The following is a 21,612-nucleotide window of genomic DNA, read 5'->3' on the forward strand; positions in this document are numbered from 1 at the left end:
ATCTGAATCCATTTCGACTAGTTTCTGGTCATTTTAATGCGAACTCAAAAAATAAGTATGTTGTTTTTCACAAACCTTCACCATTGTACTTTATTTTTGTGTTTTTAAGTCAGACTTTCAGTTTTTATGGAGCTTAATGAAATCAGTTAGTATATATATATATATATATATATATATATATATATATATATATATATATATATATATTGTTAAATAGCACAGTGTTTTTCCTTAATAGTATATTTTTTGTAATTTTATCAAAAAAATTAACAAAAGTAAATTTTTAATATAGCAATAACGTATTAAAGTGCCTGGGTACGTAATCATCCAATATATATATATATATATATATATATATATATATATATATATATATATATATATATATATATAACTACTTCATTTACTCACATAACATTAATATACGAAAGTATAAATTTATGCGTAAACTTTAATTATTTACTTCAAAAGTGCTCAATACGTAGGTAGACCTAGTTAGTAAGTTATAAATATATATGGCGATTAAGCTACACTGAATATTCCGCGTTTCACCCACACTAGGACTCTTCAGAATGAAACGCGGAATATTCAGTGTAGCTTAATCGCCATATATATTTTATAACTTACTATATATATATATATATATATATATATATATATATATATATATATATACTTATATATAGAATAAATTACAAAAGTCTATATTCCAAATTTCATGATGTTGAACAACTTAAAATTTATTTCTTTAATTCAGTTGACATTTACACTTTTGGACAGTATCTGGTTAATAACAACAAAATCATCCAATTAATTATTATATTAATCAAATTATGCCCTTAACTCATAAGAGGAAATAGCAACTATCAATCCACCAAAAGGAAATACAATGCATTTGGGCGTGATTAAAAATTCGAAAATTGGAAGAAAAGCTCAGACACCTCATGGTTTGCCTACATTACATCATTTTGAGACTTCTTACATAAATTTGACCATATGACAATTCAAAAAATTATAAAAAACGATCATTAAGCAAAAACACTCCGTGCATTCCGTTTGAATGAAAACATGCTGCATGTGTTTACACTATATATATATATATATATATATATATATATATGCATATATATGTATGTATATATATTTATATATATATATATATATATATATATATATATATATATATATATATATATATATATATATAGGTCTGAGTGTATTAAAAAAAAAAATTATTCATAATTATAATTATTTCGGTCCATTTAATAAGCTTGGTTCTTAACAGTTGAGCACTGTATGTGAAAGAAGTCAGATAGTTAGCTTACGTGCGATATCGTGATCTCCCAGTCGCTTAATCATTGTAGGTTGACATTTATTAGCGTTTATATCTTTATAAATTTTCAATTTCTCTTGAATATACTTGCGGTTTACGGTAGCCCTGTGGTTATATACCTTGCAAATGGACACAGAGATGCCTTCATTTCAGGGTTCTAATTCTACGACCAGCGGCAATCGTAACTTCCTCCACTGATGATTCTGAAAGGATGAAACACTAGTATGTGTGGGTATTAAAATAATTATATATATATATACATATATATATATATATATATATATATATATATATATAATTTTTTAAAAGTTTGTTTTTTAAATATCGTTACTTTCAATGTATACCGCTTTAGTTTAACTGGTCTAGATTGTTATTTGAAAACCAGTCACCGTTAATTTGGGGTTAAGCTCAATGTGTCTATTTAATAGGGACAGAGCATATATAGTGCAAAATTTTGTTGAAAATTCAAAGACTCACGTTTTCTTTTTTATAACCGTTTATTTCCTGGATTTTTTCCATTACAGCTGTTTCATTGATGAGTTGGCAATTTTACGATTTATGTTTCCATAAAAATATCCTGTCCCCACCAACTTCTTCAGATGTTTATCCATTAGATTTTTACAACAAAAATGCGCAAACACACACACACACACACACACACACACACACACACACACACACACACACACACATATATATATATATTCTTGTAGGACGCCGGCATTGATCCGGTCTTAAAATACGCTTAAATATATTTTATTTATGCAGATTTCGTATTTATTATTATATTATATTGGCTCTAATAAGTTAAAAAAAAATTAGTCGTGCGTCATCACCAAGAGTCGCAACCAAAACGTTTAACTTACGATTTATTTTTTCCTTTGACGCTAATGACTGGGCTATAAAGACATGTTTACTGCAATGCTAAAAATTAAAACATGAACCAATTATTATTAGGTCGAATGCAGGCATTACGAATAAAAATATTAGCTTTTCCTTTTCTCCTGCTACGTACAGACACCAAGATAAACGACACTAAACATCCTTGTCTATCTTTAGCGTTATGATCAGTGTAAAAATAAACAAACCTCTCTATATTATTGTTGTTAATTAACACAACAAAATCCTAAAGTCTTCGTTTTTTTTATATTTATTTATAAATTATTTGTATATACAAAAATAATATTACAATAAAATAATAAGATAATACATACATTATGGAAATTGTAACTCATTTATTAATATACCCTGTTTTTAGGAAAAAACATTGAAAACCGGAGATAAAACGTCAATGTTAAAAAAAGTTGTCATGGTAACTAACAGCCAATTAGAAGAAAACCGTTTCTCACGTTTCTTATTAATTCTGAGGACTTTTGGACACCAGTCACTTAATTATAACCTTTGTTTTAATGATCGAAAGAAATATTTCAAAATATAGCTGAGAAGGTGACTTATGAACTGTAAAAATTGTTTGAAATTTGGTCGCAAAATGAATGAGCGATGAAAATTTAAAGCAATTCTAAATAAGTAAAACTAACACTTAACTATATATATATATATATATATATATATATATATATATATATATATATATATAGTATCCCGAATTTTACTGGGTTTATATAATTCCAAACTCAGTAATCCTTCATATACCAATAAATTTTGTTTTTATTGGAGTATGTTTGAGCTCACAATAAAACTTTGCAAGGATGAGATATAGGTAAAATATTTTCGCTTGCTTTCTTTTCCTTATAAAGGAAATGGTTTCCATATTGTTTTATTGTTAAAGTGTTTTCTGTTCAATAAGTCTAAAGAAAACCTGTTCTTGTGAAAATTTTCAAACGACATAATCTTTGAATTTGTCCGAATAGTTTTGAAACAATTATAACTTACGATGAAATACGTTATTTGTTGCTAGCAATCCATTCTTTGATGTCTTTGTTTTTGTTAAAACAATATGTATATTAATTTACGCACTGGATTATCTTGTCGCATCGTTCTACCAGCTGTAAAATCCAACTTGTGAGACATCGGCTTCGGTTGTTTGTAGTTGGATGATTAAGAAGGAGTAGGTATTTTCAACAGTCGGATTTTGCAGCAGTTTGCTTTATCTATGTCAATAGACTTTTCTATATGTGGCGTAGTGGGTCAGGTGACAGCGTACTCGTCTCGCATGTAAGTGACATCGGTTTCGAAACCTGTGTTGAGATTTGTTCTACTGATGAACGCAGAAAAGAGCGAAACACCATCTTAGAGCTTCCGGTCTGTAGTTTATATGATTGTATGAGTATCGGCGTTACGCGATATATATATATATATATATATATATATATATATATATATATATATATATATATATATATGTGTGTGTGTGTGTGTGTGTGTGTGTGTATGCGTTAGTGTGTGTGTGTTTGTCGTCCATCGATGAAATATTAAATGGCATTCGGCACTTTTAACCATTAACTATCATCTTGTAATTGCTGACAATAAGTGGAATCTCAATGATAAACATTGTCGAAAGCTGGATTTGTTTGCACAAAGAGTTCATTTCAAAATGAGAGCATATTTTAGTGCTCCACAAATCGATATATATATATATATATATATATATATATATATGTGTGTGTGTGTGTGTGTGTGTGTGTGTGTGTGTATAAGTGAACATGTGTGTGAGGACAACTTTCAACCATTACACTTTAATTTTTGATCTATAGAATTGAAATTTGGTATATAGGTATTCAGAGATATAAGACTGTTTAATTGGTTTTCACCCGGACAGATGGCTGTTAAAAGGTAAAAATAGAAAACTTGGTACTTGAGGGTCATCGGATTTTTATCTGTTTGTCAACTGTTTCAGAACTGCGCATGCGCGAATCGTTCACATAAAAGCTTAAGAATAAATGAATGAAATAAGAATGATAGTTAAGAATAAGTGGGATTGATGATAGTTAAGAATGATAGTTAAGAATAAGTGGGATTGATGATAGTTAAGAATGATAGTTAAGAATAAGTGGGATTGATGATAGTTAAGAATGATAGTTAAGAATAAGTGGGATTGATGATAGTTAAGAATGATAGTTAAGAATAAGTGGGATTGATGATAGTTAAGAATGATAGTTAAGAATAAGTGGGATTGATGATAGTTAAGAATGATAGTTAAGAATAAGTGGGATTGATGATAGTTAAGAATGATAGTTAAGAATAAGTGGGATTGATGATAGTTAAGAATGATAGTTAAGAATAAGTGGGATTGATGATAGTTAAGAATGATAGTTAAGAATAAGTGGGATTGATGATAGTTAAGAATGATAGTTAAGAATAAGTGGGATTGATGATAGTTAAGAATGATAGTTAAGAATAAGTGGGATTGATGATAGTTAAGAATGATAGTTAAGAATAAGTGGGATTGATGATAGTTAAGAATGATAGTTAAGAATAAGTGGGATTGATGATAGTTAAGAATGATAGTTAAGAATAAGTGGGATTGATGATAGTTAAGAATGATAGTTAAGAATAAGTGGGATTGATGATAGTTAAGAATGATAGTTAAGAATAAGTGGGATTGATGATAGTTAAGAATGATAGTTAAGAATAAGTGGGATTGATGATAGTTAAGAATGATAGTTAAGAATAAGTGGGATTGATGATAGTTAAGAATGATAGTTAAGAATAAGTGGGATTGATGATAGTTAAGAATAAGTGGGATTGATAACAATTTTTAAAGATCGTGGAAAGCTGGTTATCGTACTTGACTCACTGTCTTTAAGTTTTTGCTTCGATCTCAGCTCGAGTATTTCTGTTTTTTAGAAAAGAAAAAAAAAACAAAACAAAACGACATAATACTCACATTCACATTCTAAGTTTCTTTCCGTTTTATTTATTTTATTGTTTTTACAGGAATTTAACGTTACGTTTAATACCGGCGAACGCCGGGTAGATCTACTAATATATATATATATATATATATATATATATATATATATATATATATATATATGTATATATATATACATACTAGTAAATCTACTAGTATATATATAGATAGATAGATATAGACATATGTGTGTGCGTGTGTGTGTGTTTATTTCAACCTTGGGATTTTGATTAAATCAATACAAGTTGTTTCAATCGAATACTAACGTACTGAACACTTTTCCCCTGTTTTTTTTTTGGTTTTGTTTTATCAAATATACCTCCTAATGTGTGTGTGTGTGTGTGTGTGTGTGTGTGTGTGTGTGTGTGTCTGTGTGTGATTTTTTTAAACACTTTCCCTGGGGTGGATATTTTATTATCTGAAATTAATGAGAGAAAAAAAAAAAAACAAGATAAAAAAAATCTAATTATTTTAATAAAAAATATTTGCATCTTAAAAAGTGTTTACAAAGGCATTTTGTCTGTACAAAATTAAAAAAAAAATTTTTTTCAAGATGCTTTCGAAAAACGTTTGCCAATTTTTTTTATATATACACAAGTCTGTTAATATAGAGATATATAAAATAAGTAGCTGCTGAATTTTTCAGTTAAGTCTCTTCTGTAGATGAAGGCCATCAAAAGAATCCACGTACGCTGCATGACAGAGGTCCCCAAAGTGTTGAAATCGATTTGCAGGGCGTGGGAAATATCCATCAAATATATACACATTGGCCTTCAGTATTAAGCTACATATATTAAGGCCACACATTCTGGGAGGAGGGGTGGTGTTGGGTCATTTAATATTTTTAATGGATCAAACTTTTGCAAATGTAAAAGTCGTTTCAAAATAATCTGTATGCGTAAATTGATTCGGAGAAAGATATAAAAAATGTTTTTAATGGACCATGGTGCAAGATAGAATATTAAATGATATTCGATGAAAAATAATGGATGATTTTTTATGGAAAAATAACGGAAAAGGATCTCTCTCGTATTATTGGGATTTTTTAGGCTACTGTTCTCATCTCGAGTGTTATTTTCACAACGGTCGGGTCGATGTAGCCTCCGACCTTTTTCAGGTGTATCTTGTCGGACTCAGGAATCTGTTTGCCAAACGCGATAATTTTTGTGTCGAACACGATAATGTGCATGGATTTTTCAAACAGAAACCATTATTTAATCCACATGGGTGACATGCTCTCGATCCATCAGATATGAGCGGGTAGAAAACCTTTGTAAATTGTAATTGTATCTTGGGTACCACACAGGCACTGAGAATTGAATTTTTTTTACGTCTAAAAGAGTGTAATTTTTATAAATGATGTGTACTTCAATACTCAAGATGAAAAAAGTCGTAAAAAAAAAAATCCAAAAAATACGAATAATCAATCCTGATTTAAAAGAATTCAGAACCAAAAATGTTATTACTTACTTAACCCCCCCTCCACCCTACGAGGACGAATTTAGACACAAGGTTAGTTTTTAATATGGGAAGATCCACCTTCCCTAATGTTGAATGAGAACAAAAATAAAAATCGTTTCAATCTAGAAAGATTTCTCCTTTACTAACAAAGAACAGAAAATATAGTGTAGTATGAGAACAGATACTACACTCTGCTCCTAGCCAAAATGCCAAGAAAGAAGACTTTTAATTTTTTTTTTTTTTTTTAAAGTGCGAAGGGAATTATTATTAATGTTAGTTTTGTTTTAAAATCTGTACTAAAAACGTTTTCATTATTTTTTTATTTACCCCAAACAAGCCATGTTGCCATCGAGACGTAAGGGATCACTGTGAATTAGGGACCAGGTTTATAGGGGCATCCTAACTGGGCAGTTGTGCAGCAATATGTTTGTTCACATTACGTTTAAATTTCTGCACATTGGCACAGGAGGCAGGGTGGAATTCCAACGGTCACAGGTTCGAGGAAAGAACTTGTTCAGATGGAAACTACAGTAATCTCGACAGTGAAAAGGTGGGATTTTGCTGGTTGTCGGGTTGGTCGAGTGTATTTAAGTTGAAGGGGTACCAGTGCAATAATTTCTAATTGTCAACGACAATACTTATTTTCTATGCAGAAAATGGAATACTTCAATTAATTAGTTTAAAGGTGCATGTTTTTTAGTTAATTTTATTTTCTCATTTTATTTTGTAATTAATAAATAGTGTTTTTTTATCATAATGAAAAGCTTAGCACCTCAGCAGTTGAAAGTCCCAGATCTGCACCCAGCTGATATATACATTCTTCGTACATCGTGTGGTATGCCTCATTGCTGAGATATCGAGAGATAACTGGCAGTTGGATCTTGCATGAGATATTTGGGTGGGATAACCTGAACATAGAAATAGTCGCCTTGTTTTAAATGTAGCACGATGGTCTGTTGAAGCGAGAAGCGGCTGAAGCCGGTTGGCCAAGTCTTCTTTGTATAAACTGATTTAGCTCCGTTTGAGTAAAAAATCAACAGCGTGATGACGTTGACGTTTTGGTGGTTGGTTTGCATCAGCAGTGAGCAGGAAATATGGTAGAAACCATTCGCAGTGATTAGAAGGTGAGTTGCATTGACCTGCGTGAAAGGGCTTCGTGAGTGTTCTTCAACCAGACGCCATTTTATGGTCTGTGGTCTTTCTGTAAAAAAAAACAACAAAAAACAATCAAATATTAACATATTATAACGGTGTAATACTAATCTATAATATAAATCTCACCTGTCTGTATAAATGTATGTCGGCCTATGTATGTATGTATATATTTTAAAAACCAGCTTTTGACAAAAACGTATCTGCAACATACAGTGCACTTCAGTTCTTGTTGCAATTTCTCTGACATTATGTTTTCGACCTGCTTTCTTAAAACGCGTTTTAAGACAGCAAGATTTACACGCTGCTCTTCAAAAATCTTACAACTTTCTCTATGGTTTTTCTCCACGGAAAATAAAGGGCACTGAATGTGGCAGATACTTTTTATCAAAAGCTGTTTTTTTTAATGAGATAAAATCACACAATCAAAACAGGAACAACAGTCTTATGAGAAGGCTTCTACAGCACACCTGGCAATGCTAAGTTGTCATATGTTTGGTCTAATCTGCAAGTCTAAAAGTGTCCCGACACGGCATTCGAGGATTCACAATATTATCATACGATTACCTTTACAAGAAGGAAAGTTTTTATTCCATGTTGTAAACTTTCATGTAGGACTAAAGTTGGATTGAAGAGTCATCTACCTGCACACGGAAGCAATACCACTTAATGAAGAGATGGCAAACTTCTGTCAAGAAGTAGCAATCATCATGTATGTATGTATGTATGTATGTATGTTTGTTTGTATATCTGCCTAAAACTTTCGACAAAGGCGACGAATTTTCACGAGATCGGTATTGTTTTGAAGCCCGAACCTTCGAACGACAAATATCGAACAATTGGATAAAAACATTAATTCTTTAACCGTCAACTGGACATTTTTCTACAGGGAGGGGTCGCTTTTTTCGCCGATATTTTCGAAAATCATCACCTCTATTCAATTGACTAGGCTTAATTAAATATTCGTCACTTCCGGTTTGGCGATGGGCTCAACAGCAAAGACGTCACTTTTTTACACGTTTTTTCCTCCTTCACGGCACGGGTTCGAGCCTCCCTGCCTATTACCACTTTTTTAGGGGGCTCAACACACACCTCCAATCATCCAGGCAACGCCTAATGCCCAGGCTTATATTATAATAAGTAAAAGAGATGAGTGTAGTTAATGACACAGACTGACGATCTGTGTGTTCCAAATCCAAATCCAGCCCATTCCACAAAATCACTTTCACTTAAGATATTGGCAACCTACGCTTGGTTCCTTCTGTAAGTAACCAATGTCTTTTAAGAGAGAATTCTGACTAGAAAAAATATCGGAGAAACCAATGCCAACAATAGAATCTTTCATACAATATGATGACGAATACGTATGCCTCACAAAAGGATGTGCTAAGTATGCCCTCAATTACACTTGATAATTTTGAAGATAATATGCGGGATATTTTTACACTTATTCACTCAAATAAGGCACAACAGTCACTTAGGTGTAAGGAGATACTATTTGGGACCAGGTCTACAACGACACACTAAGTAGGAAGTTCAGCAGAGACATGTTTGTTGACATTCCATTTAAATTTCTTCATGCTGGTACAGTCATGGAAGAAGGAAATGTGGAGTAAATTCCAAAGTCTAGTAGTTCACGAGAAGAAATTATTAGAATAGAAGTCTTTTCAGCATCTAGGATATATATATATATATATATATATATATATATATATATATATATATATATATATATATATATATATATATATATACAGTTGTGCGCAAAAATATTCGACCCCTGTCTAAATTTTCTTGTTTCGTTGAATCTATACTTCAAAAATTTTCATAACGCCTTTTAACGGCTAATTATGAATAAATTGTATATTTTTCAACAATAAATGAGGAAAAGTTATTTGAGATTAATAATATATATCAATTTATTTACAAAAAAATATAAATATGGATGTTGCAAAAATATTCGACCCCTTTAATTTAAAGTTTAAATAAAAGCGTCATTAAGTTTATTATTTTAGTCTGACCTTGTATTTATTTCCTATAAATAATATTTATGACTCTACTGAATCTAAAATCAGTTCAAATTGAACTTCAATGCCATATTGAATGATTGAATAATTTTTTCAAGTAAAAAAACATTCTTTTTCAACGTCAACAAATCTGCAACTATGACAAAGAACAAAGACTACTCTGAAGACATTAAAAAGAAAGTAATCGATGCCTACCAGTCTGGAGAAGGTTATAAAAAAATTTCCAAACGTTTTTCTATACCACGGTCGACTATTATGTCCATTATCAAAAAATGGAAAGTAAAAGGGATTGTATCAAGTCTTCCCAGATCAGGTCGTCCAAGAAAAATTACGACACGTGGGGCTAGGAAAATTGTTAGAAAAGTTTCAATAGACTCTAAATCTAACCTAAAGGACGTGCAGAACGATTTGAAGAATGCTGGCTCAGATGTACACTTGTCAACTATTCGTAGGGCAATAAATCGTGCCGGATTGCATGGACGTATTGCCAGAAGGAAGCCCTTATTTTCCAAAGCTCATCAAAAGGCTCGATTAAATTTTGCAAAAAAGTTCCTAGAAATGCCTATTGATTACTGGAATAATATAATTTGTTCAGACGAAACGAAAGTGGAACTATTTGGACGCAACCAGCAACGCAATTTTTTGCGAAAAGAAAATACTGCTTATAATGTGAAGAATACCGTTCCAACTGTTAAGCATGGAGGTGGATAAATCATGGTGTGGGGCTGTTTCAGTATAAATGGAACTGGAAGATTAACCATAATCGATGGAAGAATGGATTCAGTAAAATATCAGTCCATACTGAAAGAAAATCTTGTTCCGTCTGCGAACCAGTTGGGTCATGGAAGGAGGTATACCTTTCAACAGGACAACGATCCTAAACACACTTCAAAGAGCACTAAGGCATGGTTAAAGAATAATAAGGTGAAAGTTCTAGAATGGCCTTCCCAGTCTCCAGACCTAAATCCGATTGAGCACTTATGGCATGATTTAAAAATTGCGGTACATAAAAGAAAACCATCTAATTTGATTGAAGTAAAACAGTACTGTCAAGAAGAGTGGCTTAAAATTCCAGTGAACAGACGTAGAAGTCTCGTTAGATGTTATAGGAAACGTTTACTTGCAGTAATCAAGGTCAAAGGAGCTTCAACCAAGTATTAATGAAAAGGGGTCGAATACTTTTGCAACATCCATATTTTTATTTTTGTAAATAAATTTATTTATATTATCAAGTACTAATTACTTTTTATTATTTTTTGTTGAAAACTATACAGTTTATTCGAACTTAGTCGTTAAAGAAGGGTTTAAAGATTATTGAAGTATCCATTCAAAGAAATAAGACAATTTTGGTAGGGGTCGAATACTTTTGCGCACAACTGTATATATATATATATATATATATATATATATATATATATATATAAAGCTGAATGTCTGTGTGTGTATGTGTGTCTGGTCACGAATAGGCTCCTATATGGTTGACTATTTAAAAAAAAACTGATTATATATAATGATAGAAGATGTATCGAGACACAGGAATGGGTATGTTTGATCTGGCAGAACGGTGGTTCATTAAAATTGTGGGGTCTGCGTCGCGCCTGGTCCACAAAGTATGGAAAAAAAAAAATAAACTTTTACAAGTGTTTTTTGATATAGATGTATATAAGAATACTTTGATAAGTATGTTTTAACTTTAATAGGAATGGTATAATAACATTGTGGGGTCTGCGTTCGCGCCTGGCCTCGATGGAATGGAAATAGGCACAAAATTTAGTAATGACTTTTCATATCTATCTGCGTAAGTATACTTTGATAATTATGTTTCAGTTTGAAGAAATATGGTATAATAAAATTATGGGGTGTTCGTTCGCGCCTGACCGCCATAGAATGGAAATATGTCACAAAGTTTAACAAGGTTTTTTAATATATCTACAGAATATTGTGATAAGTGTTTCAGTGTGAACGAGTATGGTATAATAAATTATGAGGTTTATCTATTTTATTTTTACTTTCATCATATTTTGCTTTGGTTTTAATATCCCCAAATTCAAAGCTATCTCTTTACAACCCTTCCTTTTCATAACCTATCATACTTTCATAAATCAGAGTTCATTTTCTGTAGGCTGTTTTTGAACCCAGTCAACGACGGGTACTTTTGCTAGTATATATATATATATATATATATATATATATATATATATATATATATATATATATATATATATATAAGCCTGATGAATCCTAGCGTGGATGAAACGCGGAATATTCTGTGTAGCTTAATCGCCATATATATTTTATAACTTACTACCTACGTATTGAATACTGTTGAAGTAAATACTTAAAGTTTACGCATAAATTCATACTTTCGTATATTAATTTATGTGATTAAATGAAGTAGTTATATATATATATATATATATATATATATATATATATATATATATATATATATATATATATACAGTAGCGTCTAAAAGTTAAGGACATATTAACTATCAAATATTGAACAGGTCCTAAAGCGTTGTTTTTTGGGTTATTTAAAATAGAATAAAAAAAAGGTTTACCATTGACTGAAAAGAAAAAAATCGGGCCGACCCCGAATAACAACTAAGAGGGAGGATAGAAAAAATCACTCGATTATCTCGTTCTGATCGCTTTAAACTGCGGGTTCGATATCCCGGGATTTTACCTCCGAAATTAGGCAAAAAATCTCCAGACAAACGATCTCATGAAGATTAAATGAAGTTTGATTATTTTCAAGAAGTCCATTCTCAAAGCCTTTAATTTCTATTAAAAATAAAAAGGCCAGATTGTTATTCGCCGAAAAACATATGTTTTGGGAAGAAAAAATGGGAAAAGATTCATTTTAGTGATGAATCTAAATTCACTCTTTTCGGATCAGTCAAAAGACCACATGTCAGAAGAAAAAATGGAGAAATATTGTCCCCTAAGTGCGTTAAAAGTACAATAAAATTTGAAGGGGTAGTATAATGGTATGGGGCATGATATCTTAAGAAAGAAGCTTTCTCCTTTGTGAGGATTCATGGAAAAGTTAATGCCCGAATGTACAGAGAATTGATTAGAGAACATGTGGTTCCTAATCTTTCTGATTCTGATATCTTTATGCAAGACAACGCAGCTGACATAAAGCAAAAATAGTTTTGGAAGAGCTAAATAGATTCAGTATTTGCGTTATGGATTGGCCAGCTCAGAGCCCAGATCTGAATCCAATTGAAAATGTTTGGAAAATTATTGGTGATAAGATCACAGAAAAAAACCCTAGATATCTTGATGATTTATGGGAATGTATAAGAAAATCCTGGAACAATATTTCCCCTATAACATGTGAATGATTAGTTCTGTCTGTCAGTAAAAGATGCCATAGTTTGATTGAAAACAAGAGGCTTTTCACTAAATACTGAAAGGATTCTTTGTTTTTTCATTAATAATTTCCCACGTTACTTAACTTTTTGACACCTGCAATTTAATTAAATTTGTTTATATGTAAAGAAATAATATGTATTCAAAATAAAAAAAAACAACATTTTTTACTTAACTACCATTATTAAACATTGGAAAATTCACCCAAATTTTTTTTTTCCTTTTTAATAGATAAAGTTAGAAGCCATTTAAAAGAAAACGAGCGACCGTTCCTTAACTTTTGGACGCTACTATATATATATATATATATATATATATATATATATATAGTAGCTATATATATAGTAGCTTTTAACTAAAAATATCTGAAGAGAAATAAATAAGGCTCGAAACGCGTTATGAAAATATTTAAAAATATTAAATAATGATAAGTCTTAAAAACCGACAATTGCTGCTGGCTACATTCTTTCAAATATAATTAATGCTTATTTCTTGAAAATTCACAAACCAAATATAACCCACATTTGAACTCTTTACACCTAGCAACTGTGTTCCAAAATTCATAATGATCAGTTAATTAGTTTATGAGTGAATCCTGTAATATATATATATATATATATATATATATATATATAACTGCTGCGGTTCCATAAGGGCCCGGAAGAAAGACGGCACTCGGTATATAGTGGGAAGAAAATATATCTAACAATAAATAAACACAACACATAAAGAGTGTGGTTATACGTCAGCCCGACTGTAAAGTGCGCATGACTTGTGCATGACCGCCGAGAGACATATTCTCACGATCTTTATAGCAAGTGGAAGAGTTCATTATTTTTTTTTAGGGTAGACACACCACAACACGAACTTATATCTCCCAGGTATATACAAAGGATGTTCCAAAAGTAATGCCCTTATTTTTATTTCGCCAAATGAATGAGAGGATATTGAAAATTTCATTGTTATTATGACTGCACTAATACATTCATTGTTATTATGACTGCACTAATACATTCATGACCTGAAAGTTTCATCTCTCTGTTGCAGCTATTGACGTTATGAAACTCTAAGAAAGCAAACTCTGCCATAGACGTGTGTCAGAAGGAGAGATGCATCTCTGAATTCTTCTATGCAGGAAAAATCGAACTGATAAATATTCACTAGCGCCTGCTGAATGTTTACGAAGCCGATACAGTTAATTTCAGCAAAGTTTGGAAATGGGTTCGTCGATTTCAGAATGGTAATAGAGATGTGAGTGACAAAGCAAGCTCCAGACTTTTTACGACCGAAGCATCAAAAGTGCATTGAGAATGGTGGCGACCATGCAGAAAATAAATTCTGAAACACAATAGGTCAATCATTTTAATGGTACCTCTCTCCTCTTCGTAACTCTTCAACGCTTTAGTTTTTGAATGAATAATAGGAGACATTATTTTTGGAACGACCTTCGTAGTATACACATTTATAATATGTTCATGTTTTCCATATTTAAAATATCTTTCACAAACTCCTCGTATAAGTGGCTTTTTCTCTTGTTTGGGTGGTGCCATACTAATGATGAATTAGTTCTGACTAACACTAAGATTTGACAACTTTTGCTGCAACCACTGCGTATATGCCATTATCTTCAGGGCAGTTTTTAAAATTAACATGAAAAAAATACTTGATTATATTTCCAGCACGAAATGGTTCACTCAAACACCGTGAAACCAACCACAAAATGTTTAAAAAGATAACATTGCTTGACAGCACCAGTGTGAAGACAAAGTCTTTCAAAACCACCCAGAAAGACGGTCCATCGGCAAAACATAACACAGCAAATAAGATAGGAAACTATACTTAAAATCATAGACAGAATCGTATGGAAATGACTATATTTGTAATTTCTCTGCCTGTCTGTGGAAGATGTAATTTAAAATAAAGCCTTGTTCTAAAATCAAACAGCACTAACATTTTCGATAAATTCATTTTGTATAGTTTTTTTTTCTTGTATAATAATATTGTGGGGTCTACGTTCAGTTAAGACAGCGTTTTACATTTTATTTATAAAAAAAAGCTCCATAAAATGATTAAACAGCTTTTCTAGTTTAATATTTCACTAGAAACATAATGGTGGTAATCTATATATTAATACGATAGCGTGTGTGTTATTTTCTGTGTCATGCTTACACCCGGGTCGTTTAATTGTTATGTACTTTCATTTCTTGTCATAAATAATTTTACTTAGAATTCTTCATACATTTTGGTTTCGGTTTCGATTATGGCTGAAGGAACTCAAGTTATATGTATATATATATACATATATATTTTTTTCATAAGATTTATTTCGGTTTCGATTCCAGCTAATGCACCCAAGTCATATGGATATATTTTTTATTTTTTAAATCGTAACTTTATAATATGTAAAAATCTATAAAACAGTAACTCTATATATAATAATATATACTAAATCGGCAAGAATTAAAATATGATACTTAAGCGTACTTTACAACCGGGCTTTGCCGGGCGTTCGTATAGCTTTATTAAATACTTTTTCAGTTTTAACAAAAAAGCTACAATAATATCAGATCGTCTCCATTTACACTGAAAATCTACATAATACCAACATCAATCTATTACATATGGATGAGTCCCCTGTGGAATTTCCACAGGTCCCGCTAGTTATTATTAAAACCGTATAGTTGATATTTCAGAAGTTTTAGGACAAAATATAAACGCAGAGAATTAAAAACTTCAGCAAATGAAGACATAATCAGAATCAGAAGCCCCCAGTAAAAAAAAAAAAAAAGAAAAAAAAATATTTCGCATAGTTGTGAAAATGTTCAAAGATTAAAAAAACCACAAAACAGGATACGAATAAACTAATCTGAAGGAAAAGAACAAGAATGCACATATAGGTTAATGGCTTCCATAGTTCGAATATATGCATGTCATTATTTTTTTTTTTTAATAAAGCAATTTTAAAAGTTAAATTACGATTTCGTTTTGTCATCAAATTATTTATTGAACCATTTTTTATAAAACTATAAATAAATATAATTGGCAATGTTGTATTTATCTAAAGTTATGCAGACATTTCAACGTTTTAATTCATGTGTATTCTTAAAAAGGCAAAGAATTTTAAGGGAATTGTCTATTTATAATAGGACTTTATAATAATTCATTTTACTTTAGGCGATTGATTGTTTTTATTTCATTAAATATACGATTAATTTCAAATAAAAAAAACATACAATATACATAGATGTGAGAAAAACAAGCACACACGCGTAAATTTGTGTCATAATTTCATTATTATACATGTAGCTATATGCCTCACCAAAACCAAACCGAACTAAGGAGACGCGATAACTGCCTGTGAATAAATAAATGTCCTTAAACCAGTTTTTGTATTTATATAGCACTGGTTTTTCTCCTCTACTGATGAGCAGCATTTAGCTTTGGAATAGTATGGCCTAAAGATGTTTTCTTTCTCTGTTTCTCCTGTTCATTCCATGACCTGATAAGATAATGAAGTTTTATATAGCTTCTATTTCTTTCTCTCTCTCCATCTCTCTCTCTCTCCACACACACACACACACACACACACACACACATATATATATATATATATATATATATATATAGAGAGAGAGAGAGAGAGAGAGAGATGAGAGAGAAAGAAAGAAGTTATATAAAATATTATCATATCATCAGATCATGGAATGAAGAGGAGAAAAAGAAAGAAAATCTCTTTAGGCCATAATAATTCAAAGCTGAATGGTACTCATCAGAAGAGGAGAATATATATATATATATATATATATATATATATATATATATATATATATATATATATATATATATATATATTTCATCCAAATACAGTACACTTTCGGCTAGACTAGCGCCTTTCCTTAGCCGTGGATTGAACCTATAACTATTGCGTTGATCGTCGGCTGTTCTACTCATCGGCGCATGGGGTGACAATTAAACTACACAGCATTTTCCGCATTTCATCCTCGTAAAGATTCAGGAGGCTTTTTTTTTCACGAGGGTGAAATTGGGAAAATTGTATATATTTACAAAACTTACTACCTAGCTCTACTTACGTATTGAGCACCGTCGAAGTAAATACTGAAAATAGATATAACTAAATTTATATAGATACATAAAATAATCATCTACTTTTATATAAAAGTGACTATGTGAGTGTGTACGTGTGTGGGTTTGAGTTTCTTCCTCATAGGTTCCGAAACGGTTGAGCCTATCTTTTGCAAAATTCACACAAAGGTAATTTATATGTCTGCCAGTGTTCTTAAATATGTTTGGAACAGAAATTCTTCCGATAAGTATCGAAAATCGATTTTAAAACACCTTCTTTCTTATAAATAAATAGAAGAATTTTTCCAGGGGAATATTTGACGTTACCGGCAAAGGGAAATAATTAGTGTTGGCAATTTAGTTGTTTTCTCGCTAGATCTAGAGATTTCGTTTGCAATCTAACCGGCAAAATTTTTATCTGGCGGCTAGCGGGGTTTTTCTAGAAAATCTGGAGATATTTATCACCCAAAACCCGCAATTAAAGATTATAAAAAATAAACAAAATCGCTTGAAAATACTTTAAAGCATAATCTAAACTTATTCAGGTAGGTAGAAAAGTAGCATTTATTGCCTTTCCTAACAATTATTTATTTACTGTTTGCTTTTTTCCACCATTTTTCTTTTGCGGTTAATCATTCTTAAACTCGCTATAACATCGATTTCTTCAAGTACTTTTTATTGGGGGAGGAGCTTCAGTCTCTATAGATGCAAATACGATACAAGCACTAATTTACAAGTATTTATTCAATTGGTAACAATGTAGAGATGTTAATAGTTGAAAATTATATAAAAAACCAACGCCAGAAAAATCTTATACTAAACGCAGTAAAATTTCTCGTCCCTGCAACCTCTCTCCCACAGAAGAGACGTTGCGAGCTTTTCTTTGTTTTATCGTTACTTCCATGGTAAGTGCTCGTCTGAGCTCCAATCTCTGGCTCCCCTCGCCAATCTTTCACGATAAACACCCGTCTAGCTGAAACCACTGTCAAACATTTCCCCCACTCTTTATCTGTGCCAAAACCAAAACGTATATTCCATGAACAAAACTTCTTTCTTAGAAGTGCACGCCAGTGGAACTCTTTTCCATCTGTCTGTTTCCCACCTGACTAAAACTTGGATGTCTTCAAGCCCAACATAAACAAATTCCTGATGAACCACCCCCTTAAGTAAGACACTTTATCAAATCTTTAATACTAACGATGACTACGATACTATCCCATTGATTACTGTACACGCAATAACCCTTATCCCCGAGTTGCTTCTGGGCCTTGATAAGCAGTGACTACCATGTAAAATTTTTTTATTATTTACCGACATGCATACTTTTAATGTGCTAAAACTAAGTTTTTTTTTTCTAATTTCAAAACATGTTGTTTAAAGTGGGTTTTACACACGGAATTTTAAAAAAATAAACAAATGACCGCTTATCGCTTAGTGGGTGGGAAGGCTTAATTCATGAAAAATAGTAAACAAATAACTTATTCTACTAAGTTCTAGTTACACTCTCAAATTTAGAGTTAATAGTAGGCATAGATGTTTTTAATAATTCTTTTCAAGAAGGAAGTCGCCAACGGTTATTTGCTGTGAAGACAGCTAAAAGAAACGAAATAAAAAAAAAAACGTAAACAATTTTAGCACGTATTAAATACACTTCAATTTTGCTGCGTTTGGTATAAGGTACTTGTTGATTTTTGTTATGGCTTACAATTTCTCGACTGTTAACTATTCTACATTTTAACAAAGAGCCAACATTTATGATTTGATTAGTTTGTACTTTTTCAACGTATATCATTACATTTAATTGTCAGCGTGAACCAACTTTTTTAACAGGCAGCATATGTTAACACCTCATCTAAGTTTATTGCGCTTATTTTTTAGCAAATATAAAAAAAACATAGAAACAAAGTTTTCCACTTGTGGAAAAAAATTACTTGCCTTCTTACGATAGCAAAGTTAGGCACAAAGTCAGTTTTTAATGTAATGAAAACCCCGCCACCTCCGAAAAGAGACATTCGGGATTGGGGTAACTTTTTTTAATCGTCATTCTTAAATAATTTCTCCTTCATTGACCAAGGATAGAAAAGATAAAGTATAGTATCAGAACAGATATTATATTTTAACGTTAATTTTATTTGAAAAAAATAAAAAATACACATAACTAAAAATAAAAAAGATATTGTAAAATTGACAAATGTTTAAATCGTAATTTCATTTCATTTTTAAAATATTCAGAACAGACAAAAATATACACGATTGTGAATAATGATAATAATAGTGCTGCCAAATTTAATGTAAAGTGATATCCTTATTTCCAGGGGGTTTTACCGGTGTAGGGTTCAAGATTGTTAAGCATTTTTTGCTTTAGAGATAAATTCTGCATATTTTAGTTTTTAAAGTGATTTCGTGTGAGTTTATGACACTGCGAGTTAGACTTAAAATTAGACACACATTAAAAATTAGCTATTTGTCCCCCAAAATTAGAATGTCCTAGAAATAAGTGATCATTTTAATATGAAAAAAAAAATGATCTTTCATTTAAATTCTATAACATTTTTCAGAATATTCACACGTAATCGCCTTAAAAGGAGGGTAGCTAATGATAATTATCTGCTTTTAGATATAGATATAATATATTTTTAAAATTGACAAACTACTTAATGTTTTCCCTTTATATATATTCTAAAAATTTTTCATCTTTTGATATTTTTCCCATTCATACAATTGTGCCATTTTTATCGACCCTCCTAAATTTCCCCTTCAGAATGGTTCTAAACTCTATCAGTTAATTCACGTATAAATGTGGTGCTAGCGTTTTGCGGATTTCGTTTTTAATTTTTATTTTGCAAATATTAATTTTTCTGATATTTGAGGAGAATTTATTCAGCAATATTAAATATTTAGGTAGCCAATATTTCGATGTTTAATTTGTAATATATTTCAATTGAATTTCTATTATATGTAAAACAAAATATGCACTCTCCCCCCCCCCAAAAAAAACAGATAAAACTAGCTGATAAAATTTACAATCTTCTGAGGAGCCAACCGCTTCAATATAATTCCAAAAATATATAGAGACAATAAACACAGAATATTTTGTATATTCATAATATTTTATGTGGGATAGGAAGTTAAAATATAGTGTTCTTCACTTTTGGAGATAATTTTGTTTCGGATTAGCGGTTTTGGAAAATTTCAGACTGCAAAAGTTAAAAAGGTAGCAATTTTCTGGAGATTTCTTTTCCCTGATTTAACGTTCTTTTTTAAATTTTAATTTCAGTTGACAACACTAGAAATAATAAAATCTCAGCAAATCATTTCTTCTTAAAAAAACAGAGTTATTGTCATCAGGAGATATAGCTCAGTGGTAGAGCATTCGACTACAGATTCTCTCTTCAAGTCCGAGTGTACCTCACTATTTTATTTTAATTTTTTCTTATTAATGACTTCAGTTTACGATAAAAGAAGAGGTACTATTTCAAATCGCCGCAAATTATTTCTTCGTTTACATATTTTAAAACTAAACGTTAAGCAGAAGTAACTTTTCCGGGACATTCATCGTCAAGTTCAAATATCAGTTGACGTGATATTGTAAACAAACACAGACGGAAGTTGATTAACGACATTATCATGATTAAATTTTATTTATTTATCGTGAAATAGTCCACCGGGCAAATTATTCCTCGCAATGTATAATAATCAATAGAGGATTGATTCTATAATAAGACATACGCAATCTGCAAAAATTAAAATACCATGTTTAAGCGTATTGTGCGACTGGGCAATGCCAGGCGACCTGAATTAAAGGAATAAATTATAAGATGGTCAACATCATGAATTTTGGAATATAACTTTTTTGTCATTTTTTCTCTATATTGCTCTGTAATTACATTGGGCTTATTATATAAGGATTGATATATATAAGAAAATATATTTCTACAGATATATATATGTGTGTGTGTGTGTGTGTGTGTGTGTGTGTGTGTGTGTGTGTGTGTGTGTGTGTGTGCAGAATTTAGTAAAAGAAAAAAGACGAAATAAAAGGAGAAGGTGATCCGGCTAATAAAACAGTTAGTAAAAACAAGAAAAGATTAAAATTTAAAAACTGCATACTTTGAAAACAGTTGGCTTTCAATATTATTATCGCTTTGAACCACCATTTTAAATAATAAACATTATTAACATTTTGGTAATTCTGACAAGTTTATTTATTTTCATGTAATAAGACCAAAGAAATAAAAATTAAAAAAAAAGAAGTCGATTCACATGAACGATGGAATGTGTGTGGGTGAGTTGAGCTTTTT

The 21,612-nt window shown here is 31.0% G+C and overlaps 1 protein-coding gene across 1 annotated transcript in view; it reads right to left on the minus strand.

The window, feature by feature from the left end:
- Window positions 1-5,663: 5,663 nt before the first annotated feature.
- Window positions 5,664-21,612, minus strand: part of LOC145243916 (uncharacterized) — a 271,687-nt gene continuing 255,738 nt past the window's right edge. The window contains exon 4 of the mRNA XM_080107028.1: window positions 5,664-7,869. Within this exon, the coding sequence (XP_079963154.1) occupies window positions 7,511-7,869 (359 nt within the window). The 3' untranslated portion in view covers window positions 5,664-7,510. The remainder of the gene's footprint in view (window positions 7,870-21,612) is intronic.

The sequence above is a fragment of the Euprymna scolopes genome, chromosome 22 (genome assembly GCF_053919585.1).
Source record: "Euprymna scolopes isolate OS-2025 chromosome 22, ASM5391958v1, whole genome shotgun sequence".
In the NCBI taxonomy this organism is placed as follows: domain Eukaryota; kingdom Metazoa; phylum Mollusca; class Cephalopoda; order Sepiida; family Sepiolidae; genus Euprymna; species Euprymna scolopes.